The sequence below is a fragment of the Podarcis cretensis genome (assembly GCF_951804945.1).
Source record: "Podarcis cretensis genome assembly, chromosome: 17".
In the NCBI taxonomy this organism is placed as follows: Eukaryota; Metazoa; Chordata; class Lepidosauria; order Squamata; family Lacertidae; genus Podarcis; species Podarcis cretensis.
In genome coordinates, this window is record NC_137187.1 from 37,507,156 (window position 1) to 37,523,850 (window position 16,695).

General features: G+C 49.5%; 1 protein-coding gene across 10 annotated transcripts in view; it reads right to left on the reverse strand.

The window, feature by feature from the left end:
• Window positions 1–4,459: 4,459 nt before the first annotated feature.
• The window catches only part of CCDC120 (coiled-coil domain containing 120), a 43,737-nt gene continuing 31,501 nt past the window's right edge, over window positions 4,460–16,695 (reverse strand). For 7 of the 10 annotated variants that reach the window (XM_079960079.1, XM_079960078.1, XM_079960076.1 and 4 more), the window contains exons 3-9: window positions 15,995–16,128; window positions 13,090–13,203; window positions 12,780–13,002; window positions 12,086–12,142; window positions 10,759–11,002; window positions 8,249–8,353; window positions 6,202–7,360 (exon numbers count right to left, since the gene is read on the reverse strand). In XM_079960079.1, coding sequence (XP_079816205.1) covers window positions 6,631–7,360; window positions 8,249–8,353; window positions 10,759–11,002; window positions 12,086–12,142; window positions 12,780–13,002; window positions 13,090–13,203; window positions 15,995–16,128 — 1,607 coding nt within the window. In that variant the 3' untranslated portion in view covers window positions 6,202–6,630. The other 3 variants (XM_079960077.1, XM_079960085.1, XM_079960084.1) reach the window with 3 other exon arrangements.

Here is a 16,695-nt window from a genome sequence, read left to right on the forward strand (position 1 = left end):
TCCCATCTGATGAAATTCAGTCAGCAGCTCTCCCAGGTCTGAAGGGAGTTCGTGTCAACCCTGCAGTTTCAGCGGGTCCTGCCAATTATTTCATTAGGGACCTCCTATCCAAAGCATGCAGTCTCTCATTTGTGGCCCTGCATCCTTGAGTTAATGGGATACAGCATTTGATAACCACAACTAAGAGCTATTTTCCTATATTATAATTACAAACTTCCCCACAGTATTTTCTGAGGAACTGCAATTTGTGAAAAGGTTAATTTTCTCCCAATTGGAGCACACTCTAGGAACACCGGAGTAGAAGTTGGGTCAGGATGCATCTCTCTGTTCTCTCAGCCTTGATGGCTAAATGACTGTATGAGTGTGAACCCAATTTAAAATCACAGTGCTTGAGGAGATATGAAAGGTCTGTCTCAGATGCCTTTAATGCAGGCCAGCCATCAACTGAGGAAGCAAAATGAACTGTTCTAAAGTTTAAGGTAGTTGCCACCTTAAGCATACTTATCAACATCTCTGGGACTTCCAACAAAATACAGTGGTCCCTCGAGTTACAAACGCTTTGCATTACAAACTCCACTAACCTGGAAGTAGTTGCTCTGGTTTGCGAACTTTGCCCCAGGATGAGAATGGAAATCGTGTGGCGGCAGCGGGAGGGCCCATTAGCAAAAGCACGCCTCAGGTTAAAAATGGACCTCTGGAATGAATTAAGTTCGTAACCCGAGGTACCACTGTAGGGCTAGTTATGGGCATTGCGAAGTGCTCATAACTGCTGCTTTTTAACATCTACATGAAGCCGCTGGGAGAGATCATCAGGGGGTTTGGCCTGGGTGTCTATCAATATGCAGATGATACCCAGCTCTACCTCTCCTTTAAATCAGAACCAGCGAAGGCGGTGAAGGTCCTGTGTGAGTGCCTGGAGGCAGTTGGAGGATGGATGGCAGCTAATGGATTGAGGTTGAATCCTGACAAGACAGAAGTACTGTTTTGGGGGGATGGGGCGGGCAGGTGTGGAGGACTCCCCTGGTCCTGAATGAGGCAGCTGTGCCCCTGAAGGACCAGGTGTGCAGCCTGGGAGTGATTTTGGACTCACAGCTGTCCATGGAGGCGCAGGTCAATTCTGTATCCAGGGCAGCTGTCTACCAACTCCACCTGGTACGCAGGCTGAGACCCTACCTGCCCGCCGACTGTCTCGCCAGAGTGGTGCATGCTCTGGTTATCTCTCGCTTGGACTACCGCAATGCGCTCTACGTGGGGCTACCTTTGAAGGTGACCCGGAAACTACAACTAATCCAGAATGCGGCAGCTAGACTGGTGACTGGGAGCAGCTGCCGAGACCATATAACACCGGTCCTGAAAGTCCTATATTGCCTCCCAGTACATTTCCGAGCATAGTTCAAAGTGTTGGTGCTGACCTTTAAAGCCCTGAATGGCTTCGGCTCAGTATACCTGAAGGAGCATCTCCACCCCCATCGTTCTGCCTGGATGCTGAGGTCCAGCACCGAGGGCCTTCTGGCGGTTCCCTCAGGGCGAGAAGCAAAGCTACAGGGAATCAGGCAGAGGGCTTTCTCGGTAGTGGCGCCCGCCCTGTGGAACGCCCTCCCACCAGATGTCACAAGATAAACAACTACCTGACATTTAGAAGACATCTGAAGGCAGCCCTGTTTAGAGAAGTTTTTAATGTGTGACATTTTAATGTATTTTTAATCTTCGTTGGAAGCCACCCAGAGTGGCAGGGAAAACCCAGTCAGATGGCCGGGGTACAAATATTATTATTATTATTATTAAACTAATTGAGTCAAGTTTAAATTGTTATTACTCTGGCTCTTCCTAGAATTCGATATTGTATTTAAATGCACTATTGCAAATTGACGGCTTTGGAAACTGATCCACACATGGAACTTGATGCACAAAACAAGAAGAGAAAGGCATTGGTTTGTGTGCAGTGGAATTTTGCTTCAACTGGAGGGAGTGGCAATTCCTCCTTATTACTGCAGCCACCTAAAAAGTTGCTTTGGAATGCTTGTGAGAAATAGCATGGGAGACAGGAATCAGCTGAAATCCGTGTCCTGATCCCTTTTTCAAGCAAGGCCATGGACCCCAGCCCCCTCCACAAACAAGGGAGTCCTTCTGTTGGCAGACAAGAAACTCTAGATCCAGCCCATTCACTCAATTTCACCCAGCGCTTGGGTTTGCTAGAGTTCACCCAGTGCACATGTTCAGACAGGATGCAGCCATGAAAAAAGACCAAGGGAAGTGTGAGTTATATTTGCATTTTTTTTAAAAGCAGCTATATACTGCAACCTATTATGTCTGCAGGTGGCGCTGTGGGTTAAAGCCTCAGCGCCTAGGGCTTGCCGATCGAAAGGTCGGCGGTTCGAATCCCTGCGGCGGGGTGCGCTCCCGCTGCTCGGTCCCAGCGCCTGCCAACCTAGCAGTTCGAAAGCACCTCCGGGTGCAAGTAGATAAATAGGGACCGCTTACCAGCGGGAAGGTAAACGGCGTTTCCGTGTGCGGCTCTGGCTCGCCAGAGCAGCGATGTCACGCTGGCCACGTGACCCGGAAGTGTCTCCGGACAGCGCTGGCCCCTGGCCTCTTAAGTGAGATGGGCGCACAACCCCAGAGTCTGTCAAGACTGGCCCGTACGGGCAGGGGTACCTTTACCTTTACCTTTTATTATGTCTGGGGTTTTTTTACATTTCTGCATCCCCTTGAAAATAAAGGACAGTGCTTACCACGACACTATTTTGGATATACACTTGAATTAGTGAGTTGCTTTACTTAAAACAGTTGTTTTTGCATCTTAATCAACAGCAGTTTGCTCCAATAGTGATCTTGGATGGTGAGTGCTGCCAAAGATCGGACACAAAATGTGGGCCCAGGAGGGAGGAATCGGCAAACTCTGAGGTTTGCTGAAACACAAAAAAAGAGAGGAAAACCTTGAGGAGGTAATCCCACAAAAAATAAAATAAAATGCAACGAGCATGCTGAATGTTTAATCAGCTGGAAAATAAATACAGAAAAACAGGCCAGGTGGATGAGAAAGCCCTAAGGAACATTGAGACCTGTGAGTCTTGGCTCATCTAGTCTCCCAGTGTCTACACTGACTGGTCACAGCTCTCTAGGATTTGCAACCCTACCTGGAGATGCAGGGGATTGAATCATCAGCCTTCTGCATGCAAAACAGTTGTACAGTGGATGCTCGGGTTGCGAATGTGATCCATGCGGGACGCACGTTCGCAACCTGCAGCGTTTGCAACACACAGCGGTGCTTCTGCACATGCACAAAGCATGATTTAGTGCTTCTGCGCATGCGCGACCGCCGAAACCTGGAAGTAACCTGTTCCGGTACTTCCGGGTTTCGGTGGTCCATAACCCGAAAAAACACAACCTGAAGTGTCTGTAACCCGAGGTATGACTGTACCACCTCTGAGCTATGGTCAGGACTGTAGCTAGGGGGTGGTGAGGTGGGCCCCCACCAGGGCCGAGGCTGAGGAGGGGGAGCAAAATCGGCTTTAAAATATGTCCATAAATATGCCTACAAATAAAAATATAAATTATTGCTTCTTAAGAAAAGGTTTTGAATAAAGGGTGAATTGAATGGGTGGAGGGGGTGGGGTTTGGAGAGGCGGTAAGAAGAGCTAATTTGTCCATGGCTAGGCGTCGCAATCTGGATGTTCCTGCCACGGACGGTAGATCACCTAGCTATTGTTCTGGCTATGGTCCTTCCACTAGTAGAATGGCCCGTTGCAGAAATGGGAGCACTCTTGCCAAGAAGTGAGAGCACGCTGCAACATTTTGTTGCAGGGGGCCCCTTGCAATGTGTTGAGGAAGGGCTGGAAGTGTGCGCGGCAATTTTGGTGCAGGTGCAGTTTTTCCTCTGCCCATTGAGTAATTACGGAGTTTTCACCAAGCGTAGCCATTACAAGCAAAGGATTTACAGACCAGAGAATACTTTTGGTGTTGGTGCTGCAACCAACCTACTTTTGAAGACATCAAGAACAAGATAAGTGTGTGTGGCAGGGAAGGTAAACTAATCACACAGCCCACCGGGTTTGTGTGTGGATACATCTCATACCCCCCAACATGTCCCAGAGGAAACCACAATCTCACACGAGAGCATGGCTCAAAGAAAATGGGATATTGAGGGGTATGATATCTATGAACTTAAAAACTTTCCGAATGTTTACATCGGTCAAGTCACTGGGAGCTAGTTGCTTCTCTTAAGCCTGTTCAGACAAGGCGAATGCCCCACTTTGCCTCTCAGCGCACAGGGGGAAAATTCTGATTGCTCTCTTAGTGACTCTATGTATAGAACCAGGAAAGAGTAGCCGTTCCCTATTAATGCAGAGCAAAACAGAATCCAGAGGGCCAGGAGTGGATTCCCCTGTCTGCTCTCCTGCACCAAGAACACACGACACTTCGACTCGGTACCTGAAGCCACCACACAACACAGCCTCACTCGCCTTTACAATCTTTATTATAGAAACCCTTTCTCATTTCATATGCACAGTGCTCAGTTTTACATTCAGGCCCCCAATATACAATCTGTACAGCAGTGAATATTAAAAAGACACACAAGACAGTGACTCTGCTGCTGTGAACCTTGGTCCGTCACAGAGGGAAGTGGCGATAGGGGTGGGGGTGGGGAGAAGAGCCCTCCTTTATCCCTCCTTCACCCCACCCCCTCCCTGCCCTCAAATATGATCTGGATTCAATGGGCAAAAACTGAGATTATTAAACGACGTGACCACTTGTTGTGCAGCTGTGAAGAGGAAAAACCATCACATTTTTTAAAAAAGCTTTTAAATGAAAGCAAGGGGTTTTGTTTTCTTCATAACATTGCAGGGGGGGGCGGTGGCATGGCTGAATGGGGTTCGCGAAGGGGTCTCTCTGCCTGTGCTTTTTAGACATGGGACAGGCAGTGCTGCACACTGGGGCTGCTGTGTGGCAAACACCCATGTTTACAGAGATCTTCCCACATGTGAAAAGTCTGCCTGCCTGTTTTCCCGTGGGAGCCACACTCGCCCACGGACCGAGTCAAATTTCGCACTCGCAGCTGTAACAGAAACCCCCGCGGTTCCCACAGCCACCATAACGGGCGGCCGTTTCAGCAGGTAGCTTCTGACACCACCCCCCTTTCTACATAATTTTTTTAATAGATGGGGCACTAAGCCTGTGGCCCTCAAAGGTCTTGTCGGGTTCCCAACTGCCTTAAGTCCCAGGCAGCAAAGCCATGGGTCACTGTTATGCAACAACCTCTGGGCAACGACCGGGGGGGGGGGGGCAGAGAGAGATATGTTCCTCACCTTCGATTTGAGATGAACTGAAAGCAAGAACTCTCATCCTATAGCACCCATCCTAGTTTCACCTGCCAGGAAGCAGCTGGAGTTTTTTTTTTTTTTTAAGGAGATTGCATTTCCCTTACCTGGAGTCCCTTTTCTGCAAAAGTCTCCCCCACAACACCCCTTGTCAGAAGTGGGCAGGGGGATTGCTCAAGGGTGTGGGTGTGTGAGGTGGGTGTAGATTATTTCCCCCTTTTCCGGACATTTTTAAAGAGAACTGAAATTCCACAGTCTGCGCTATGCAGCCTTTGGGCCCCAAGAAACATCTGCACACCCCTCCACGATACATTCCAGGATCTCGGGTTGAAAACGCCACACCCTGACCCACAGCACCAGGGCAGAATTGTTGCACCACTCCTTGGGAACACAAGAGGGTGCAACCTGCAGCAGTTAAACCCTTTGCGGGGGAGTGAGTGGCAGTGGGGTACAGTAAATACATATCCCCCCTAAAAAAAATCTCAAATGGGAAAAGTTTAATAATGTGTAGGAAGAACTGGAGAGGCATCCTTGGCCTCCCCAAAGTTGTGTGTCCAGTGTGACATGCAACAACCCCCCTTCACACTCTCAATTTCTCTCTCACGCACACATACACACACAGATATATAGATATAGTATATAAACCCTGCCAGCAGGGAATTCCCGCCCCCCCCCCAACATGGTGTAACACACGCACACACGAGGCACCAGCGAAGAAAAGAAAGAGAGACCAAACTCCATTTCCCCTTGGGGGAAAAAAGCAGAGTGGGGGGGTCAGACCAATGTCCCCGGGGGTGGCTGCTCTGTGGAGTCCAAGCTGTAGAGGCCAGCAGAGTCATCTATGTAAAGCAGTTCCCCAAAGGGTCTTGAGAGGGCATAGCAGGGCATCAAAAGGCGGAAAGAGAGGGAGGGAGAGAGAGAAAAAGAAGAAGAAAAGAATTAGGCAAGGAGGAACACAGCAAGAAGTATAGAGATCTTCCTTTCGTCCCATGACAGTCCACCCCAAACTCCAGCCCCTTGGCCGCTCAATTGATCCCCTACAAATCCTTCGGAAATGGACCAAGAGGTAGCAACGAAAGGTTGCTCCTCCACCCCCCAAAACCCCCCCAATAATGCACTTTTAGTGGGTGGGGAGAAACAACAACAGAAAACAAAGCACAAGAATTCCCAAGCAGCTGGGGAAAAGTGCAGCATGGTGGAAGTGCCCGAAGAAAAAAAAGGAGAGCATAAAGACAGACAGACAGACAGACTCTGCGGAAGTGGTGCTAGGGGGTCGGGCGTTAGGCAAGCAGGATGAACGGGGCGGATGCAGTTACCGGGGCAAATAGTGCAGTCGTGCCCCATACCTGCCATATAGCGGCTGCCCGGCGTAGCTCACTGAGTGGGGCAGCCCCCCTGGCGCCCCATAGTAGCCCGTCTCAGGGTTGGCGGCAGCTGGCTCGTAGTAGCCGCGGAGCGGCTGGTGGCTGGGGTGCGAGGGTCCCCGTCTCTCCAGCGCCCCTCGCTGGCTGACTCCGGCGTTGCGCAGGTACCAGTCCCGGAGTCCCTCCAGGGCCAGGGCTTTGTGGAAGTTGCGCTGAGGGGGCAGCGGGGGCCCATAACCGACCTCCCGGGACTGGGGGGGCAACAGCGGGCCGCAGGATTTGGTGCGGGCAGCCGGCCGGGCTCGGCGCTGCAGCGGGCTCTCGGAAAAGGCCCCCCACTCCAGCTGGGGGGGCCCGTCCCGGCGCGAAAGGTGGTCGCCGCCGCCCCAGCACCTGCGTTCCAGGTAGTAGTCCAGAAGGAGGTCGTTGTAAGGGGGCCGAGGGTTGCGGCCAGAGATGGAAGGGGTCAGGGCCTCCGCACTTTTAAAAGGGGGTGCAGCGGGGAACAGAGGGTCATCTGAAGGGGCCCGCTCAATCAGGGCTTCTGAGCTGTTGCTGCGACGGGTCCGAGCGGCGAAGAGGGAGGCCCGGTCAGCGCTGGTGTCGCGGCTCGGGGGTCCGAGCTGGGAGTCATGGCTGCCTGACCATTGCCGGGGGTGCAGAGCTGGAGCCTCGGACCTGAGACAGAGAAAGAGAGAGAAGTGTCAAGAGAAGCCATTCCAGATGTTTGTGGAATCTGTTGAAGATGTGTGGAGAAAGTAACGGGTTTGGCAGTCATGCAATAATTATCTGGGGTAAAACAGGTGTATCGCATACTCTCTGATAATTCTTCTAGGGTATCTTAAAGGAAGATGCGAGATCAGAACATTCTAATTTAGATGGGGCTTTGTTAACAGTTGCCAAAATATTGAAATGGCATATTCCAGTGGTTCCAACACAACAAGAATGGCTTGATAAAAATTTGTTGCCACTATGACTCAATTAACAGAACAGTCTGTTTAAGGCAAACATACAGGTAGAGAAAGATCCCCCTTTATTAAATATATGAAACGAGAACATCAACTAGAATTATTTAAAGCCTTTTCAGTGCTGCAGTTATAATAATTTACGATACAGAAACTTAAAACAATATTTAATATAACATTTTATAATGTATTTATAGCTGTATCACATGAGGTTAAAGTTTACTTTAACATAGAATGATTTAGATGTCAATTTGGTGACTGTTAGAATGTAGTAGGTCTATAATTATAAAGACATCTATAAAATGTGACTTTCTTATCTTGTAATAATAATTATGATCAGTGTTTTTTTCTTTCTAAAAAAATGTTTAGGGGTATTCTCATTTTCCTACTCATATTGAAATACTGCCCCTCAATGAGGCCAAACTTAGATTCACAAAATGTTTAGGGGTATGTGTACCCCAGCACACCCCCCCCTAGAGAAAAAGCACTGATTATGATCAGCTAAACTTCTCACAAATTCCACATACACCCCCACCCCACTCTGCCTCCAGCCCAACCTCACATCCAGCCGCTGTGGGTGGAAACCCAGCATTTTGCCTACCTGAACTGGTGTCCGCCTGTGCAAGCACTTCTTGTCAACACTGGGGTTGCAGGCACACTCCGGCCCTCGAAGCTGGAAGCACTCCTGGGGAGCGTGCGGCTTGGGCTGAAAACAAGCGAAGACAAAATAATTCCTAAAAGAGCCAGTCCCATTCTGCACCCATGTACACCACTGTGTACATGCTCACATGTGTGTGTGTGAACTGTAATACGTGAACTGTAATCCCATGAACATCTTCCGCTTCCAAGCAGGTATGTGCTAGCTCTAAGAAGCTGAGTTACAAGTAGTTCAGTTCTGCTTGCAGAAAACACCAGTAAAGGTAAAGGTAAAGGGACCCCTGACCATTAGGTCCAGTCGTGGCCGACTCTGGGGTTGCGGCACTCATCTCGCTTTATTGGCCAAGGGAGCTGGCATACAGCTTCCGGGTCCTGTGGCCAGCATGACTAAGGCGCTTCTGGTGAACCAGAGCAGCACACGGAAATGCCGTTTACCTTCCCGCCGGAGCAGTACCTATTTATCTACTTGCAACTTTGACGTGCTTTCGAACTGCTAGGTTGGCAGGAGCAGGGACCGAGCAACGGGAGCTCACCCCGCCGTGGGGATTTGAACCACCAACCTTCTGATTGGCAAGTCCTAGGCTCTGTGGTTTAACCCACAGCACCACCTGTGTCCCTAGAAAACACCAGAGTGCCCTCAAAATGTTCTTGGACTACAACGTCCATAATCCCAGGTCATTCAACATGCTGACTAGGGTTCAAGGAAGTCTCAAGACCATCTGCAGGGCTACTGCTCCAAAAGCTGACCCTAGAGGCAAAGGTGTCAAGAGAGACTGGAAGTGCCAATGTCTATCATCCTTATGAATCTGGGAAGAAGGGCACCATCTCTGATCTGCCCTTATTGTTGAGACAAAAGGCAGTGCCAGTTGGCTGGGTTTCTTATTCCACTGTTATATGTAGCAGCTAATTTTCCCTTCTTAATAATAATAATAATAATATATTTTTTTTATTTATATGGCGCCCATCTGACTGGATTGCCCTAGCCACTCTGGGCAGCTTCCAGCAAAATATAAAAACAGAATTAAATATCAACCTTTAAAGTGCTCCCTATACAGGGCTGCCTTCAGATGTCTTCTAAAGGTTGTATAGTTACAGCCTTGACATCAGCTGGGAGGGCATTCCACAGGGTGGGCGCCACTACCGAGAAGGCCCTCTGCCTGGTTCCCTGTAACCACACTTCTATCAGTGGGGGAACCACCAGAAAGCCCTCAGTGTCTGGGCTGAATGATGGGGGTGGAAACGCTCCTTCAGGTCTACTGGGACGAGGCCATTTAGGGCTTTAAAGGTCAGCACCAACACCTTGAATTGTGCCTGGAAACATACTGGGAGCCAATGCAGGTCTTTTAGGAAGAGTTGTATGGTCTCCCCATCTCCAACCTTTAAGGAAAATCAGCTGCTACACATGTGGCCAGGTGAATGTGCAACTGAATGAGGGAGCAAACTCCGGAGGAGGCAGAGCAGGAGACGCCATTTAAGATTGCTAACGTTAAATAAGTTGGAGTTCTTGTTATTAAATATACCAAGAAAAAAGCACACCAAGAACTCAGGCCAATGTAAGTTTCAATAGTGGGAGTGGTCCCTACTCACAAATCATAGTCAATAGTAACAAAAACTAATCCATTCAAAAGTATGTATTCTGACAACGATTACAAACTCAAATAGAGATTACAAACTCTAACAGAGATTATAAACTCAAACTCAAAAATATGTATAACACGAATTAGAGATAAGAGTTTAGGAGTAGAGATAAGTTCATGTTAGTCCATAGATTTGTCGTGGAGGTCTTAGTTTCAATCATTGAGCAGAAGTCAGAAGTCAATTATGGATCAGAAACCAGGACAGGGCCCTGTTTCGATGTATTCACCTTCATCAGCTAATTTTTAAAGGGTTAACAAGTGTGGGTAGATCAATGGGTATATTGAGCTTTTCTGTGCATTTTGTTATCCTTGAGAAACGTAGAAAAAAACAGGATATATTTATCCAAAAGTCTTCAAACTTACACAACCCTTTAAAAATTAGCTGATGAAGGTCAATACATCGAAACAGGGCCCTGTCCTGGTTTCTAATCCATAATTTAAGATTGCTAGGCAGGCATCATTTTTTTTTTTTTTAAGTTTCTCTCTGTTGAAGAAACAAACCCAAACACCCTGCCATAGAAGGCCAGCACTTGGGCTACAGTCTACCTCACTCCCTTTCTCTGTCATAGGCCAGCTTTCTATTGTCGGGGAGCTGTGTGTTTTGCATTTTTATGTGGGGCGGCATTCAAAAATGGCACCCTGCCTCTTCAGCCTGAAGTTCTACAGTCCCACCTCCTTCTGCTGCTCACGTCCTTGCAATGGGCCCTTAAGGGGGCTCCCTGGGCGTCAATCAGCGCAGCAGCAAACTCCCTCCTCCCCTGGATCACTTTGCTACTGGAGAGACACATGCAAAAGGCCAAAGGCATCTCCTAGTCACCTGGCAGGACTGGCAACAGAGTTCCTGCGGTCCTTGCCCTCGTTGTACAGGTCCGGCTGCAAAAGCCGCCATCCTGGTCGGCGGTCGGGGCTGCTGGAGATGGCACGCAGGTGATCTCGGGCCTTAGGCGGCGAAGGACGGTCAAAAAAAGTCCCCTGGTGGTTGGAGACTTTGGAGGGGTGGAAGCTGTGGGGGTCGTCTGAGGACAGAGCACAGGGCACAGAGTAGAAGCATCCACACACCCCTACCTCGGCAAAAACAACAACAATAAAAAAATATGGTAGTCCAATAGTTTATGCTTTCTGAACATAAATGTGATCATCCTCAGCCTGGATATTTCAGATGCTGATAACGCCACGGTTGCAGGTTTGATCCCCCGCATTGCAGGGGGTTGGACTAGAATGGACTACAAGGCAAGGGAGAAAGGGGCAGAAAGCATGCTGTTATGCAGCTGCTGCCTGCAGTCTGGAATGGTACAGCCCAGGAGCAGTTTTACCATAGGATGAGGGTCCTTCGGAGGAGGACCAGGGAGTTCCTAGAGGAGGTACCAGCTCATCCGACTCAGTTACCCCCGGCATGCAGCATCAGCTGGGTTTTGTGCTCTCACTCGGCTGGGCGAATCAACAGCACTGCTCAGTGCTGGGGCCACACCTGCTCCTCTGTTCTCCTGGTGCCCCAACACCGTGGGGACAGTAAACGATGCTACAGGCCAATGAGTCACCCTCCTTAGATGTGCCCATTTTGAGGGCAGAAAGTAAGTAACACCAACAAAGCTGTTTTGGCCACGTTACATTTGAGGGTTTCTTCGCCACCTTTGATTTGGTCCAGCAAATGTGCTATGAGAAGGTTCTCTTCCCCTACCCTGACCCCTTCCACATTAGAACCAAAGCTGTCAACTTTTCCCTTTTCTTACGAGGAATCCTATTCGGAATAAGGGAATTTCCCTTAAAAAATGGGAACATTTGACAGCTATGGTTAGAACATGCTTCTTCCAAGAAGCTGACTCCAAAGTAGGGTTTATTTTCAATTCATGTCCGGATCCCATTGATGACACTATGCACTCAGATCAGGCATTAATTAAGATGCCACCCACAAACACACCCCTTTATATTAGCAGGCTGGCAGGCAAGACTTTGAGCACACTTATGCAGAGTCCCTTTGCTTCATCATTTCCGGGGCGAAAGATGAGGGACCAAGGGAGCCTGAGCCTTCAGCACCTCTCATTTGACAAAGGCACCCCTTTAGCCTCTTGTCGTTTACCCAGAACCACCAACCGCTCCCTCCTTAATCTAGGAAAGAAACGCACGGGGCCGCAGACCACACTTACCATTTTCATGGCTGGCCGATTCGGAGAGGGAGCTGCTCTCTGAATGAAAAGCCTCTTCTTTTTTGTTTTGTTTTGATGAAAGAGAGATAAATCAGGGATCAATCAGAAAACAGGGTGTGATGACTAACATTCCTCATAATATTCCAGAAGGAAAGGGTGGGTACAGAGCATTTTGGATTGGAGATTCACTCCTACAAGAGGAGGAATCATGGTAGGAAACCCTCACATTGCCAGAAAATGCACTCACTCTATTGGGCTACCAGGGGAAGGGACCCCTTTTGGACTGAGAGTCCTTATCCCAGTGGAAAGCTGTCAAGGGCTGCATTCCAGCAGTGGTTAGGGCCACCCACAAAATATGCCCTGGAGGGTCTCCCTGCTCCCGTGAAGCAGATTTTGAAGGTGTGCATAAGATTATGAAGGCTGCAGTGGAATGGAGAGGAAGGGGAAGATGTTCCATGGCACAAACCAGAGGCGGGGAACATGTGGCCCTCCCAGCGTTGCTGGACTCCAACTCCCTTCGCCTCCAGGCTGCATGGTCAATGTTGGGAGCTGGAGTGTGGCAACACATGAAGGACCTCTCTGGCTCCCCCACCCCGGGCACAAGCAGAAATCTTCTGCACAATCGGTACAGCAGGGTGGACTGCGCCCACAGATAGCAGAGGGACAGGGTTTAAAGGGTGGACGAGCAACGCACCATGGCTGCCCCTCTGGGGGGGCCCTTTGCCTAGTCGCACCCGGAACTCTGCCACCTGAGCCTCCAGCTCCCGGAGGCGCTGGGCGGCGTCTGCCTGGACCTGCCTCCGGCGGCGGCGCTGCTCAGCCGTCAGATCTGGAGCCACGGTGAGGCGCCGGGCGGCCTCTGCCACTTGCTGTTGCAGAGCTAGCTCCTGAGTCAGCTCCTCCAGAGAAGGCGCTTCCTGCAAGGCAATGGGAGGATTGTCAGAGCCGCCCCTGAAACCCCCCTCTCTCTCCACCACTCGATCTCCCCCACCCCCTCTGCTCACCTCATTCTTGAGGGCAGTGGGAATTCGGTAGGCAACTGCCGTCCTCCGGCGCACAGGCTGGGGTCTTTCCCCTGGTTCCAGTGGGTATTCGGGAGGCAACTGTCCTGTCAGTTCCTGGCAATGGGAAGGGATGCAAGCGGCATTTGTCAATACTGCCCAGGTGAGGCATCCTGGGCCAGGCTGGGACACCTGTGCATCTTCTGCGCTCAAGATTAAAATTCTGCACCAAGACCAGCTGGATTTTGGTAGCTCACACAAAACCAGCCAGATCTGCATGCATTTACTTGTTTTGCAGTGCACTTCCAAAACCGATCTGTCGCAGTTCACAACCTCTAAAAGCTTTACTTCAATAATTTCTACAGTGGTGCCTCGCAAGACGAAATTAATCCGTTCCGTGAGGCTCTTCGTATAGCGGTTTTTTTGTCTTGCGAAGCAAGCCCATTGACAGCTTAGCGGATTAGCGCTATTAGCGGTTTAGCGGCTTTTAGCAATCAGCTGATAAGCGGCTTATCAGCGGATCAGCTGATAAGCGGCTTAGCGGCTTAGGAAAAGGGGGGGGGAAGGGGAAAAAACCCACAGGAACTCGCAAGGCATTTTCGTCTTGCGAAGCAAGCCCATAGGGAAATTCGTTTTGCGAAGCACCTCCAAAACGGAAAACCCTTTCGTCTAGCGGGTTTTCCGTCTTGTGAGGCGTTCTTCTTGCGGGGCACCACTGTATTTGATTTCACAAGTGTAAAGTTATAACAATACCAAATACATTTTCATATTTTAGAGATTTCTCTGAAACTCCAGACTTCCCGCCATCCCCTCCCTGGGTCCTATATTGTCAACGTTTTCAACTGCGTAATATTTCACCGTCCATATTTTGCATCTCTCCATATCGCCCATGGTATTTGTTACGTTTCGAGTGTTATTAGGATCCTGCTAGCGTTTTCATTCTCTTACAGTGGTTCTCCTAAATAAACCTTCCCTGTTCTTTCTTGAAAAAAAATAAAAAATAAAAGCTTTGCTTCAGGGATGATGAATCTATGTCCCACCCAGAGGCTGCTGGACTCCATCTCCCATCGTCCTTGAACACTGGGCATGCTGATGAGAGTGGCTGAAGGGAGCTGGACTCCCAACAGCAACTGGAGAGCCACAGGCTCCCCATCCCCGTCCTAGATGATATGAATCCAACTTATGTAGAATAATGAAAGGTTGGATGGAATCTTGATGGTCAACTAGTCTTCTCCCCCTTGCTCAACGCAGGACCTGCAGTGCAGCATTGTTAAGAGTTGTTTGACAGTGGAACAGGCTTCCTTCAGAGGTGGTGGCGAGCCGCCCTTTGCTGGAGGGAGTTAAACAGAGGCTGGTTGGCCACCTGTCCGGGATGCTGCACTGTGGGATGTGGGATGCAACCCAAGGAAAGTGCAGGGAACCAGAGTTTGGCCATATGTTTGGCAGGACATCCTGCCAGGCCAAATTCTGAATCCCTGAACTTTTTCTTGCATTGCATCCCACATTTGTCATACTCCAGAGTAGACCCACTGAAATTGGTGGATGTGGCTAACTTGGGTCCATTCATTCCGCTGGGCCTGCTCTGAATAGAACCTGCTTGGTTCTACTAGTCTTCCCCTCTAGAGTAACAGAGAACAAGTCTACTCCATCTTCTGTGTGACGGCTCTCCAGATGCATGAAGACGGCTGTTGAGTCTCGCCTTCATCTCCTCTTCTCCCGGCTAAAAGCGCCCATCTGTTTTTCAACCGTTCCTCAAATCACTTGAGTTTCTACACCCCCTGACCCACCTGTCTGCCCTGCTCGAGTTGCACTCCAGTTTGTCAATGCCGTTCTGAAAATGTGGCACCCAGTGGCCTGACCAGCACAGGCTGGAAGTATTATTTCTCAAAGAGGCCTTCCCCGTGTGCTCCTCTTCATGCTTCCAGGCCCAGGGATGGAACTCTGACCTATCTATGTCTAACAAAGCACAGAGCAGGGCCTACTTGGGGGTGGCCTCTGCTGGCATTTTCTTACACGTGAAGGAAGACAGCCAGCCCATTACCCAAACTCTTTCCAATGTCAGCTTTTAACTGAAATCTTAAGGAGACATTTTTTCCAGAGAAAAATTCAAGGTTTTTCCTTTTTTTTCTTAGAAAAAGGAGTCTGCTTGGCAGAATTTTTTTCATGATTGAGAATCGCATAGCCAGGGACGGAGAACTTTAAAGCATTAAGACCAGAAGGTGGAAACAAGGTTGAAAACAACGAGAAGAGGCAGGACTGAAGATTTGGAGATATGCTTCAGAGGTCCAGACTATGGGGAGCCCGGAAAAATTAATAATTACAATTTGGTCTTTTTTTAAATTTTAGTTTCTTGTTTTTAATTGGATTATGATGTGGATATGTTGATTGGCTGTTTTTATTGGAAAATCAATAAAAATGTTTTTTAAAAAGAAAAAGGAGTCCGCTTGGCAGAATTTTTTTCAAACACCCTTCACTTTCTTTGGTGTGTGTGTGTGTATGTTGGCCATACTACCCCCCTTTTTTTCAGAGAAAAAAGAAAGAAACTCTGCTCCTGCCACTGCTAAGGGTGACCTCCTTCCCCAAGACACCACTGGATTGCTGTTCATCTCCTGGGTTCCTCTGCCCCAATTTCTCTACCCACAAATAGGGAGAAGAATTTCAAGAGGCCTCGACTTTTACTTCTCCTTGGATTTCACCCTCTGCTCCCCAGCAGACACAGACCAGGAATTTGCCCTCTTGAAACTGAGATTCTCGAGAATCTACCGTCTTGACGGGACACAGGCTGCTTTCTACATCCAGGGACGATTTTAACTTTCCACGTTGCCAGAACTGTCTTGGCTAGTCCTAGAGGCAGCGCCAGCCCCTCGCCCGCCCACATCAAGCTGTGCTCCGGCCAACGGGTACTCACAGCCTCCTGAAGGCAAATGCGGCGCAGCTCCTTAAGGCGCAGGCTGAGAACTTGCTGGAGCGACCGCTGCTTCTCCAGCAGCTCTTGCACCCGCTCCAGCCGGATCCGCGGACAGAGATCCCGCTGCAAAGCCTCTGTGGGGGAAAGAGCGGAGCAGATGATTAAAGCGGGGGGGGGGGGTCCTTTTCCAGCCTGAGGGCCACAGTCCCTGGTGGGCAATGTTCTGAGGGCCACATGCCAGGGGTGGGCGGCAAAAGCTAGCAGAGCAACAAACTCAAATTTCATCATCTTCTTCTTCTTTGAAGATAATCTTTATTGATTTTATAACTACATACTATGCATATACAGGGATGCAGGTGGCGCTGTGGGTTAAACCACAGAGCCTAGGGCTTGCCGATCAGAAGGTCGGCAGTTCGAATCCCCACGACGGGGTGAGCTCCCGTTGCTCGGTCCCTGCTCCTGCCAACCTAGCAGTTTGAAAGCACGTCAAAGGGCAAGTAGATAAATAGGTACTGCTCCAGCGGGAAGGTAAACGGCGTTTCCGTGTGCTGCTCTGGTTTGCCAGAAGCGACTTAGTCATGCTGGCCACATGACCCAGAAACTGTACACTGGCTCCCTTGGCCAATAAAGCGAGATGAGCCCCGCAACCCCAGTTGGTCACGACTGGACCTAATGGTCAGGGGTTCCTTTACCTTTTTACT